The sequence below is a fragment of the Nannospalax galili genome, unplaced genomic scaffold (genome assembly GCF_000622305.1).
Source record: "Nannospalax galili isolate Female #2095 unplaced genomic scaffold, S.galili_v1.0 scaffold488, whole genome shotgun sequence".
NCBI lineage: Eukaryota > Metazoa > Chordata > Mammalia > Rodentia > Spalacidae > Nannospalax > Nannospalax galili.
The window spans coordinates 3,124,497-3,138,364 of NW_008360316.1; the positions used below are offsets into that span (position 1 = coordinate 3,124,497).

Genomic DNA, 13,868 nt, shown 5'->3' on the forward strand with positions numbered 1-13,868 from the left:
GGGGGGATGGAAGGGTGAATGTGGCTTAGGGAGTCCCGGGGCGGAGGGCTGCGCTATAGACTTACTCCAAGAGGCCTGGGGATAGTAGTGCAGGCTAGGAGAGTTAGCCGGTGGTGCAGGCCCAGGGAAGCAGGGAGAGATGAGGGCGGGGCCAGGACCAGAAGCGGTGCTCCTGAGGCCCAAGAACGGGCCTGAGTTGGTCTGGGTGCGAAGGATCAGGAAGCAGTATTGTTTCCCCAGCTGTCTGGGGCCCCAAGACTAGAAATGGCACAGGGCCAAACTAGGAGTATAGAAGGGCAGGGGGGATGGAAGGGTGAATGTGGCTTAGGGAGTCCTGTCGCGGAGGGCTGCGCTATAGACTCACCCCAAGAGGTCTGAGGATAGTAGTGCAGGCTAGGAGAGCTAGCTGGTGGTGCAGGCCCAGGGAAGCAGAGAGGCTATTCATTTTTTTAATTGGTATTCTGGAGTTAGGTAGGCAAGCCTTGCTTGTTTTAGGCCTCCAGACCCAGGCCTTTCCATGGAAAACTCTGCTAACAACCCTACACCATAGCACATGGTCAAAAAGAAGCACTTCACACTGGTACAGTGCTCATCCAAGGACAGGCTCTGCTAAGGGTTCAGCGTTTTTTCCAGAAAGGTATCTTCTCCTCTTGGATATGTGTAACATTCAGTCCCCATGTCTCTTTAATCTCCTCTACCTCTAGATTAATTTTAACTTCTATCACAGTAATTAATCCTTGATGCTTAATTCATTAAAAATCACAAATGCTTTTACGTTTATAGAAAACACTGAGTTCATAGAATTTGGGAAGAGGACAAGATTACGGCCAGCCTAGGTAAAATAGTGAGTTTGAGGCCAGCCTGGGTTACAGGGTGAGGCCATGTTAGAAAAGAAGGAAGGAAGGGAGGAAGGGAGGAAAGGAGGAAAGAGGGAGGAAAGGAGGAAGGGAAAAGAAAAGAAAAGAAATTTGGGGCGAAAGAAGTGAAATAATTTACTGATCCAAATCTTAAACAAAATGCCTTTACCTATTTGTACACGAGCAACACAGAGGTTTCTTTGACTCCATTATGTACCCACACAAGGGTCAACTTGATAAAGAAATATCACCATGAAAGTCTATTCTCCTAGACATCTGCTGTTTCTTTAGAAACATCAAGTATTTAACTGGCCCAAGGCTGACATGGTTTTTCTGTTTGTTTGTTTCTAAAAATACAGTTCATGGCAGCCAAGGCATTCAGTGGTTACCTCAACTACATAGTGCCAAGCATCTTCTAATTTTTCAACTGTAAGATGCCTCAAAAACCTGTCCAAGGGTATAGACCAGGCACTTCTGATTATCAGATTTTTCTGTCATGTTAATTGCTGATGATATTTATAAAATAAGGATTTATGATCTATTGTGATATTCATGTTCAGAAAACAGTGTCTTCTTTGGAGATTAACCAAGTGTATCTGCATCTAAAGTAAAAATAGCATAGACAGAAGGGAGATCTTCAGGCACTGGAGGGTAGGTTGGTAGATGTGTTCAACATAAGTAGACTCTGAATGAGGAGTACTTTTTTTCTTTGTCAAACTTGACAAGGATAGCTGGCTCTAGTCAGAGGCTTTTAAGTCTTGCTTTCTATTTATCTATTTATCTATCCATCTATCTATGTGTGTGTGATATGTACATGCATGTGACATGGCATGTGGAGGCCAGAGGTTAGTGTTGGGTGTCTTCCTCATCCACTTTCTACTTTTTGAGACATGGTCTCTCAGTGAACCTGGAGCTCACTAACTAGACTTTCATTGTCCAGCAAGACCCAGGGATCCTCCTGTCTCTGCCTCCCATTGCTGGATTACAGGCATGTGACACCATACCTGACCTTTAAAAAATATTTGTTTTTAATTATGTGAGTGTGGGAGGGGGGTATGTGTATGTAAGTGTAAGTGCCCATTGAGGCCAGAGGCATTAGAGCGCCCAGAGCTGGAGTTGCAGGTGGTTGTGAGCCACCCAATGTGGGTGCTGAGAACTAAACTCAGATGGTCTTAACCACTAAGCCATCTCTGCTGCCTGGCATGCCTAGCTTTTTATGTGGGTGCTGGGGATCCAATCTCAGGTCCTTATTCTTATGCAGCAAACACTTTACCTTCCGAATCACCTCTCCAGCCCCCTTATTTATTTTTGAGACATGTATACCAGACTGGCCTCAAATTTGCCATGTAGCTGAGGATGACCTTGAACTTCTGATCTTCCTACTTCCACCCCCTGAGTACTAGATTACAGCTGTAGAAGACTATGCTAGTACTCTACCAAGTGATTTATAGCTCCAGTCCCTGCTTTTTAAAAATATTTTATTTATTATTTTTATTTTATGTGTATGAGTATATTGCCTGAATGTATGTAAGTGTACCGGTGTCATTCAAGGCCGACAGAGATCAGAAAAGGGCATTGGATTCCCCTGGAACTGGAGTTAGAGATGTTGTTAGCTGCCATGTGGATGCTGACAGTCCTCCACAAATATAGCCAGTGTTCTTAATCACTGAACCATCTTTCTAGCCCCAGCCCCTGCTTTTTAATCAATGACCTCTTGTAATCAACAACAAAAAAGTATTCCTATTAGAACCTTGGTTAAATAATAAGCAAATTTAACAAAGACCAGATTCTACCTAGATTCTGTAGCTTTGAAAAAATGTAGAGACTTCTTGAGGACTACAGAGAATGGCTCAGCAGTTAAGAGCACTGGCTGCTCTTGAAAGAAGACCCAGGTTCGATTCCCAGCACCCACATGGCAGCTAACAACTGTCCCTAACTCCAGTTCCAGGGGTATCTGACACTCTGCTGACCTCCACAGGCATTGCATGACATGAGTGCACTTACACAAATGCAGGCAATACTATTCGTACACATAAAATAAAAATAACAAATAAAATATTTTTAATTCAGAGAATTATTCACCTTCACAGTAGCCAGTAACATTGGCTTTAGCACCATAAACACCTACCATTTGGCCCCACTATAAGGACCTCCAAATTGGCTATTGGAGGCTATTATGTTTTTCATCATTTCTTATGACAAACATAGTCTCTGTGCTACCTGGATCCCAGCATACAAGATTAAGTACTCAGAATGCAAGTCCAAGGATAGACTTCTGTTCAACATGTATCTCACACACTGGCCTGAAGGTAACTTTACTGGAAATTTTTTTCTGTGCCTATGTTATAATGGTGAACCACCATATGAGATTACATGTTGATTCCCAAAAGGTTTCATATTTTAAAGCATTTCCAATTTTGGATTTTCAAATTAGAGATGTTTAACCTGTAGGAGAAAAATGACCCTGCATATACATAGTGTCCAATGCTCAGTTCCTCTTTCTAGACATGTAATACTCTATAAATGTACTTTAGCAAAGCTAAAAAAAATGTTTACATTGACTATTAAGCAGCTTTCCTTTATGACAAACCAATCTGAAGAAATGTAGTAACTTAACAAAGCTATTGCTTTATTATTATTATGTGTGTATGAGTATATTGCCTACTTGTATAATTGCACCTGTGTCATGCAAAACCCAACGAGGTCAGACGAGGGTATTGGATTCCCCTGGAACTGGAGTTACAGATGGTTGTTAGTCACCATGTTGGTTCTGGGAATCAAACCTGGGTCTTCTGCAAGAGCAGCCAGTACTCTTAACCACTGAGCTATCTCTCCAGCCCCTAAAGCTATTGCTTTAATGAAGATTTCTGCTAGCTGCAACACCCACCTGAAATGAATGAGTCATTCCAAATGAAGTATCTATAAACACTTCCAATTTGCTTTGAAGATCTCACTTCAGACATGAAAAAAAATTCCTAAGAGCTTTGAATTTCACAATTTCAAATGGCATACCAAAAATCCACAGGAAGACGGCACATGCCTGACAGCAGCGACAAGAATATTGCTCATTCCTTTCATTGGTAAATTATGTCAAGATATTTCTGGGGGAAAAGTAGCTTACCTTTAAATTTTTTAAATTTCAGATATGGAAAGTTAAAGATTTGCCACCAAGTTCCTCTAAATAGAAAGCTTTTGCAATGCTTTAAATAAACTACATAAAAGGATATAATACTATTCATGGGAAATGTCTGACACAGGGAAACCTACAGAGATATAAAGTAGACTAGTCGTTACTGAGGTGTGGATGGGGAAGAGGACAAGACAGAGAGGAGAAAGAAGGATGAGATATAATCGGATAAGGCTTCTTCTGGAAGTCATGGAAATGTTCTAAACTTTACAGTTGTGACAGCTGCATGATTCCATGAATAAGCTTAAAACCACTGAACTGTAATTTTAGGTGTCTCAATTAAAAGAAGACAAGACTGTACATGAGAAAAAAGAGATGTAGTTAGGTGGACAGCCTGCCATATGTATAAGAACACTGAAGCATCCCATTGGTTACTCTTCATTTCTAAACAATGAAGAACATTATCATCCTCTTAAGGCTGGAGAGAACCAATGCTTACAAGAACAAAAGGCTGCTTCAAAACTCACCACCATAACAATATTGCACATTAGTTGGTTTATTGATGGAAATCTTCAATAAGCACAGTGCAGGCATCAGATCAGACACTGGCATTAATTTCAGGGTCAAATACAAGACCAAGGTTTGGAGAGACTTGCATAGACAAGCACTCTCAGAACTTCAAGTGATTGCCCAGAGTTTAGAATTCCCATATAGAGCATTCAGAAGTATCTTTACTCTCTTTCCTGGCCATTCTTTAGGGCAGGCATCTTCTTTGAGACCCACAAGTTCCTGTCCTAAAGTATAGCACATGACCCTCACACACCTCCCCAGGTGCCCAACAATCACTTTCCTCACTATCAAATTCCCAGGCCCTATCCTTGTCCTGAAGTCAAATGTCAAGTGTCTGCAAAGACAAGCACAGCAAGAGATCTTGGGGTGGTATAAGTGGGAAAACTGTTCTGGAGTGGGCACGTCTCCAAAGGATGCCCCAATTCAGTAGACTGTCATGGCCTTCACTGTCCCGAGATCCCTTTTCTCCAAAATGTTAATTTGAAAACAAAAGAGCTAGGAGTATAGCTCAGTGACAAAGCATGTACTTAGGTATAGTATATAAGACCCTAGGTTCCATTCCCAGCACTGTTAAAAAAAATGAGAAAAACAAACTGAGAAAGATATTCCATGTTCTTGCCTGTGAGGAAATGCCATTAACCTCTACATCTGAAAAATTATACTGAGAAAAAGAAGTGCTTTTATCAATTTTCTTTATGAAAACATTTGCTTGAATAGCTTTATCAACTTTTAGCAAGCATACATGGCCAAAATAAAAAGCCTTAGTTTTTTTCTTTTTTAAATCAATGTTTTATAAAACTTGACTTCAGCATTACTAAAGTGTTCAAATTCCATGGCTCAATGTTTTGTAAAATCCCTAAACTCTAATGCTAGGAAACTTTGTAATCAATTTCTTTTTTTAATTGTATTTATTATTTTTATTTTATGTGTATGCATGTATTGCCTGCATGTAGGTAAGTGCACCCGTGTCGTGCAATGCCCGCAGAGGACAGAAGAGGCTGCTGGATCCCTGGAACTGGAGTTATGGACAGTTGTTAGCTGCCATGCGGGTGCTGGGATTCGAACCCAGGTCTTCTGCAAGAACAGCTAGTGTTCTCAACCACTGACTCATCTCTCCAGCCCCTGTAATTAATTTCTAATGAACTACCAGTCACTTATAACCACTAGTGATTCCTATTTAACACACAATGGAAGTGTGCAACTATGCAAGGCTGTTTTATAGAACTTCAAGGGCCACAATGCAATTTCTTAGCCTGGATCCAGTGCATTCAGAAACATGCTCACAGGATAAGTCACAAATTAAGAAATTTCAATTTTAATATTTAATATGAAATATTTAAATTAATCCAACTGTAGAGTTATACAAGAATTTAAACAGTTGGTATATGCCTGCTTTATTCCTAGCCAACTCATTGTACATACCCATATTTATTTCAAACTCATCCCACACAAAAGAAATACAAATGAAACCGTACAACAAGTTGCCACTTGGAATCCTGGTAAGACTAAAACCAGCCCTGACTACAGACAGGTATTATGGCCCCACTGCTCTTAAATCTTTACCTCTCCATGGAAACTAGGGATTTGGACCAAAACAAGTAAGATCCCAATTTTATTGTCATAAGCCTTCACAAATAGATGCCAAAATTGATGGAGTTAATAGGAACTAAGCAAAAATGTCTTTTGAAAAGCATTAAGGTTTTTAAAAAGTGATGTGCCAAATGTGTCCTTATACAAAATTTACCTTTCTAAAAATAACCTTTGTCTTTTTGGAATGAATTCAACAGAAGTGTGAGAAGGCATGGAGAATTGAAGCTATGTTGCCAATGCTGGACTCCAAATGGTTTTATGTATATTCAGAGTTGCACAATCATCACCCCAAGCTCCACAGTCACTCTCCATCTCCTATAATCTCATCTTCCTTCTCCAGCCCCAGGAACCATCAATATATTGCTATAGATTTCCCTCTTTTACATATTTTACATAAATAGATTCTCACAAGATGAGGCCTTTTATAGCTTCTTTCAGTTAGCACACTTTCAAGGTCCATCCATGTTGCAACGTGCATGTCATTTTCTTCTAGAGTCAAATAATATTTCATTGTATGGCTCATCCATATTTCATTTATTCATCTGAATGATTATCTGGAGTGTGTCCAGTTTGGGACCATGATAAGTAATATTGCTATGAACATTTGTGTACATGTTTTTGTGTGGACCTCTACTGTCATGTGTGTTAGTTATATTTGCCTAGGTTTGGAATTGCCAGGTCTCATAGTAACATTATACCTATCCTTTTGAAGAACCACTGAGTAGCTTTCCAAAGCAGCAGCACCATTTTTACTTCTCATAGACAATGTATGAGGGTTCTAATTTCTCTACACCCTTTCCAACACTTGCTATCTGTCCTTTTATGACAACCAGCCTATTATGTAAAGTAGTAGTACACTGTGTTTAAATGTCCTACAACTCAAAGCAAGCCTACTCATTCTAGAATAAGGACTCAGATGCCCTAAACTACACTTTTCACATGTAAAATGTGTTCAGAGGTCATTCTGCAAGCACAAAATAAAGCCAGCACCATCTAATACTTCATTAGTAAATACAAATGAAATATGCATCTTTATTCTTCATTAATCAAGCTACAAAAATGTCTAACCACCAGATTGAAGTGCATGAAGACGTCAGGGTAAGCAGCCACAGCATCAATGGAGTAGTGAACACTTAGAGTTTTAGCCAAAACTTTCAAAAAAGAAGCATTAGGTCGTAATTCAGTTCATCAATAATCTGTGTGGACCTTGATCAGTCGCTGAACTTCCCTAACCTGACCATGGTGCTCCGAGCAGCTCACAGAACTATATCCCCATAAGTCACTCCCAGACATGAACCTAAGACTGAAAGTTTAATGAGATTTCAGAATGTGCTAACACCATGCTAAGAAACAAGCGTTGCACAGGAGCATGAGTTTGCATGAGTTGAGTGGGTTCAATTTCTAGCTTTGCTATTTAGTAGCTATTAATATATGCGCATAGTATAGTATTTTTACGATTTTAAACTCCAGTTTCCTGATCTGAAGATAATGCCTGCTTCATGAGATGATGGAAATGCACTGAGCTAAAATAGCTAAGGCATTTAACACAGTGGCCAGCAGAAAGCAGACCCTTAAATGCTACCTTCCATTCATCTTTCTGCTGACTCTGGGCAAAGTTTCCCAGCAAATAAGACCTCTTAGCAAATGTGATGGGTCACTAGGAAGTGTTGTGAGTCCCTGTGGCCTGCCGGACTCCCTTAGAAAGCACTTCATAGATGCTCTGCAAACTGCTAAGAAGCATCAGCGAGATTAGGAGATTATGGGGGATTCTTGGAAGGCAGTCCTGGGATGAGAAGACACCTCACTTTTGTCTGTGGCATTAGGATGACTTCCTCAGGGCCCCCTGACCTAGGCACAGCCCCGCAAACGGGAGGAAGACAGAGGCTGTATTCAAATAACCCCACTGGGGGCCGGGTGTGGACCTCGGGGCTCAGGGTGGGTGCAGGGGCCTGAGATACAAGGCACTGGAGAAAGCAAGTGGGTTGAGGGCCAGCTAGGTAGTAGAAAAGCCACCCCCGAGGAGGCGACTTCCTTTCCAGGGGGAACTCCACTGCTTTGGGTTTCAACAAGCTGCCGGTTCTCCTACCTGATCTGGTTGTCGCGGAATTTGTTGAGATGCGGTTGGTTGAGGTAAATGATGCGGGCCGGTGCCTCTAGCTGGTCTCCAACAGACGTAGCCCGGGACATCTCATCCTCTGCCTTCTTGTAGCCCGCAGAAGAACGAACGGGTCCTGGAGACGAGGCGAGGCGCCGGGCAGAAAACAAAACACAAAGAAGTCAGCCGCCAGGCCTGAGGCCGGGAGCGCAGGCTGCCAGCCAGGACCAGAGGAGAAGGATGCTCTGGCGAGGCTGGGGCCGCCTAAGTACCTTGTCTGCCCCTGGAGACTCCGCAGCTGCCACCGCCACCACCGCGGCGGCAGGCCCCGCCCCACCCCGCCCCGCCCAGGACCTGCGAGAGGCCCCACCCCACCCGGGATCCGTGAAGAGACCCCGCCCCCACCTCGACCTGTGGAGAAGCCCTGCCCCAGGTCTGAGGCCCCGCCCGGCCCGGGGCTGTGGATAGGCCCTGCCCCACATTGGACCTGAGAGAGGCCCCGCCCCCTCTCCCCAGGGCCAACACCCCCTCTTCCCCACCCCGCACCCCCTGCGGAATCCCCAGAGCTTCCCCAGCCGCCTGGGGCGCGCTCTAGGTTGGACGAGCGCGCAGGTAGCCTGCGGCGCCCACATTAGCCAGGGGCGTGACGGCTGCGCTTTAGAGAGAGAGAGGTCAAGGGGACTGGGAGTCAGGTGGCACAAGCCAGAAGACACCATCTAGCCAAGGGCCACCGCTAGTCCCACGGATTGTACTCAGTAGCTGGGTTTTCTGGGCTGCTTACAAAGTGCTTAGACACAAAGAGACAAACAGCCCTGGAGAGATGCCCTGCGTGCAGTCCCTGCGGAAGCAGGAGAGGAAAGCACCTCTACGCTCCGGAATGAATCCTGTGCCTTGTGGCGGGTTTGCTCCCGCTGTGGGCATGCGGGACCATGCTGCTGGTCTCCACGCACATGCCCTGATCACCCAGTACCGCAACTCCACCATCCCCAGCTCTGGACCACTATGTGTGTTCTTTCCCTGCTCAAGTATTCTGTGGCTCCCAGACCAGCTTCCCCGGGCTCCCATCTCTCTGAAATTTGATAGCAAGTCCCATAGTAAAGTTTCTGGGTGAGCTAAGCTCCCCAGCACTCTTCTTGAGGTGGAGGATGCAAAAGATGTGCCCATTACCAAAGCTGCTACAAACAAAAGGTGATCACAAAATCACAACAACTTCTCCAGCTCCCAGGCAGCATTCCCTAGGTAAGAGGCCGCCAACCTTGAGAGGTGTCCTTTAGGAAGAAGCCCCTGAGATAAAGGATCGAGGGAAAATAAAAGTTCTACAGATGGAACCTTATTTTGTTTTCCTTAAATATGCATTCAACTAATACTTTTTCTTTTCTACCTATCAAATAAGTACATATCGCACATCATTTAAAACCTTGCACCCTATTGGAGTAAATGTCTACATGCCAGCTACAGAGAACACAGTTCGTTGACATGGAGAAAATTTGAAAAAAAAAAAAAAAAAGGTTTTGGTTAAATCATCTTGCTAACTTGGCTATAAAGATTACAATCCTTAACATAAACGGAGGGAAACTGAAAGGCAAAAGTGGGCAGGCATTGTGAGCTGACATACTCCCCAGAACAGTAAGGAAGGGTTAAGCCTGAAGTGGACTAAGGCCTCTCCCTTCTCCCAAGGCCAGGGCACCTGTTAGGTGCAGGTTTAGGTGCTCACAGCTGGGTGGTGATCACAAGCCAGGTAAACTCCAATTCTCCTCACCCCCTTCCTGTGTGGATCTACCACACTCAGGCTGTTTCTCAGTGTGGGACAAATCCCTCATCTCCTTCCCTTTTGCATCTTACATTCTAGGGGCCCATTCTGGCCAGTGAACATTGGCCAGCCCTCTTATTATAGAGAAGGGGCAGCAGGAAACAATGATGGCTACTTTCATACTGGCTACCTCACTAGCTCTGGCTCCTAGAATTCAGTCAGGGAAGAGTTTTGGTTTTAGTTTTGTTGTGTGTGTGTTTTCTTCTTTTTTTGCAAGCTGGGAATGGGACCCAAGGCCTTCCACATGGTAAGTGTGGATGGTGCTCTGCCACTGAGCCATATCCCCATCCCAGGCTGATTTCAGAAATGAAGAATATTTCTGAAATTAGTCTATATTAAGTACAATTTTTCTCTCTGCCACTTACCTTATTTTGTTTTCCACCACAGCATTTATTGCCATTACCTGACATTATTTATTTATGGTCTCTCTTCCCATACTCAACAACCTAAGTTCCAGGACATTGGGGGTGTGCTTTGTCCATTACAGTGACCTGAAGACCCCCCTAAAGTCCCACAGCCTGCCACATGGTGGGCACTCGAATTTGTTGGTTGAGTAAATCATTTTTACACAAGTCATACAAAAGGTGCCCTTGAATTCCCCAAGCAGAGCTGCAGTGACAGGCACAGAGGACTGAGGACTTGGATCAAATAGTTCCTTGCCAGGACTGCACTTAGTCAATGGCTCTCCACTTCTCTAGGCATCACGTGTGTGAATCCTTATCACTAAGGGAACTCCCACCATTTTCTACTTTCTAGACCACACACTCCCCAATTTGGCACTACAGTGCTTTGTTCCTGGGTTTTAAGCTCCATAAGTAACACTAACAGGCAGCAACACCTGAGAATTTGATGCCGCTCAGATAACAAAACAAAAGGTCTACCTCTTGTCCTCAAAAATGTCAAGTAGTTTAAAACTCAAAGTTATAATTCGCACCATCACAGCTGCCTAACAGTGTGTGACAATTTATGACCAAGTAACTAGTAGTGGGCTTGATGGTACTAAGGAAGGTGAAGACATCCAGCAATTACTTCATGCTTCAGGTAGAGAAGTGGTTGGAACAGATATAAGAGCCTTATGTGGGAGGACGGCTAGAGAGATGGCTCAGCAGCAAAGACCACTGTCTGCTCTTCTAAGAGGACCCAGGTTTGGTTCCCAGCACTCACTGGCATCTCATAACTGTCCATAACTCCAGTTCCAGGGGGATCTGATGCCCTCTTCTGGCCTCTGAGGGTATTGCATGAGATGGGTATACTTACATACATGCAGGCAAAACATGCACATAAAATAGAAGTAAATAAATAACTTTTAAGAAAAGAACCTTACAGGGTGGATACAGTTTCTCTCAGGAAAGGGGAGGGCATTGTGGGTGAGGACAAGGAAAGCTCAATCAAATTCTGTTCAGTAGAAAAAAAAATTGTTTCTAAAAAAATGAATCTGTATTGAGGGTTCACATTGAGAAAGCACAGAATAGAAGCTCAAGGAAACATAGCCTGTGGACAGACTGATGGCAGATGCTAAGTAAAGAAGGCAGAACTTTGTCTTAAATATCATGTAAAGCCATCAAGGTGCCTAAGAAAAAGAGACAAGCATTCTGCAGTGATGGACAGGTAGCAGGAAATAGAAAAGGACTGTAGATACAGAGAACAGGAAGGCAATCAGTTGCACAGTCTGAAAGCAAGATGGTAAAAACATGGATTAAGTGGAAAAATAGAAGAAAACATAGACATGAAAAATATCTCAGAAGAAAACTCTATAAGAATGTGTTTTGGAAGAGGAATCCTGTGTCAGCCATAAAAGGGGAGCAAATTAGACAAGTGAGGTTTAAACCAGACTGGGACAAAAATCATCACAGAAATGAGAATGGAAGCAATAATTTTTCAAACAAACATTTACATTTTGATAACTAATATTAACGTAAAAAGATTGTTGACACAAATAAATGTTGAGTGCAGGTTGACATCATATCCCCAAGTACCTAGCATGTATGAATTCTTGCCTTCCTATACTCAACAAAGCCACACTTGGAAATTTTACTCCAGGGAGAAACAGTTTTAAAATTCTCTCAATGTCACAATTCAGATAACTTTCTTCTGACTCTGTGGCCTTATCTTGACCTTGCACTGGAGAAAATACTTTCAAAATAACAGAAATATGTATTGCCTAAGGAAAATTTTGTGCCATATATAACAAAAGCACATTATGGTGAAGGTTTCAAATTTGGACTCCTGAGACAAATCCTGAGTTACTGCATTGTGAAAATACCAACGTACAAAAGGAGAGTGTGTGCTTACAACTCCCCCACAGAAACAGGCAGTGTCAGCAGACAATGGAAGTTTGATAGATCTCTATTAGTTGAGAACAAAACCAAAGTGAAGGGAGGGAATGAGAGGAGACATATAGACAAGTGCTAAGTTTGCCTCCCCCCAAGTAGAAAAGTGGAGAAGATAATTGATGGACAAGGACTTCAAGGGCAGAGACTCCTCTTGTCCTAACCCTGAATAGTGGTTAGCAGAGTATAGGTAGGCCTAAGTACATGACAGATAAATCAAAGCCCAATAGACTAGATGCTTCTTGAAGGCACCTATCCAGCCACATAATTAGTGACTACTCCATTGTCTGAGTTTTGAGGCTTTCTTCCCATAGACAAGCCAGAGTCCGGCAGTCACATCTGTGCCACGCAATAAATCCAATTGTATGGACTCACTGAAGCTCCTTCAATTGATGATGGCTACAGTGCAACAAGTTGGGCCACAATGAATCTCTCTTCTGGGAACTAGAAAGGATAGTCTCTGCCTGTGGCTGACCTGTGGACACAAACTTTGCAGGTCTGGAGGACTCTTCCTCCCACACCAGGGGAACCAGAAAACAGAGGAAGAATTTCATTTGAGATAAAGATGAAGCATCTGAGGAACAGCCAGAGAGTCCTCTCCTCCATCCCAGTTATGTCGGAATCTTTGGTTTCTACAAGTCATACCCTGATCATTCTATCAATTACTCATAACTAGATATCCATCTGATATAATAAGGGAACCCAGAGAGAACCTATAAATCAGGAAAGCAAGAAAGGTAAAAGAGAAGAGACAAATTGCCTCTCTTATAGCTCACCCTGGGGGTGACAATGTTCTGGATGTCTCTGACACAGGTGCCATTAGATGCCAGCACCTAGACCCAGAGAGGCTGGATCCCAAGAGGAACATTTCCACAGCAATAGCTGGGCTGTTGGTTTGAATGCACCCTGAAATGGTTGGAAGGTGACTGTTAGGGAAGGAGACTCCTGATCTCCTTCTCCTTTCAGAGTTGCTGCCACAGCTAGAGAAGGAACAGAATGTTAAGGAAGAGAGAGAGATAGTAGATAATACCCGACCAAGAGACTAAAAATGAGGCGATGAATGGGTGAAGAGTAGGAATGGAGCAGAGCAGGGATGGCTAGCTATGTATGCAGAGATGCAAGGACTTCAAGGACAAAGAACACTGGATGGACAGGGACACCCACCTGGATGCTGGAGACCTTCAGCAACCCCTGTCCATCAGCTCTGGCTCTCCTATCAGCTTTGGCTCTCCTGTCCAATCTCTTTTATACATGTGTGGTAGTGATGCTTCCTGTTTACAGAATCACGCAAATCCCCTATCACTTCATTAACATGCAACATGTGGGTGTAACTTGTTCCTGGTTAGGAAGCAGAGACAGTAGGCCTCTCCTGGAGATAAAAGCTTGTGGAGGTGAGGAAGAGAGTTCATTTCTGACAATCATAGAAACTATGCGTGGAAATCCTGCTTTAAAAAAATGAAAACTCCTAGGAAGCTTTAAACTGTCTTCC

General features: G+C 43.3%; 1 protein-coding gene across 1 annotated transcript in view; it reads right to left on the reverse strand.

The window, feature by feature from the left end:
• Window positions 1-8,571, reverse strand: part of Atp8a2 (ATPase phospholipid transporting 8A2) — a 604,547-nt gene extending 595,976 nt beyond the window's left edge. Inside the window, exon 1 of the mRNA XM_008824989.2 lies at window positions 8,231-8,571. Coding sequence (XP_008823211.1) covers window positions 8,231-8,331 — 101 coding nt within the window. The 5' untranslated portion in view covers window positions 8,332-8,571. The remainder of the gene's footprint in view (window positions 1-8,230) is intronic.
• Window positions 8,572-13,868: the final 5,297 nt, after the last annotated feature.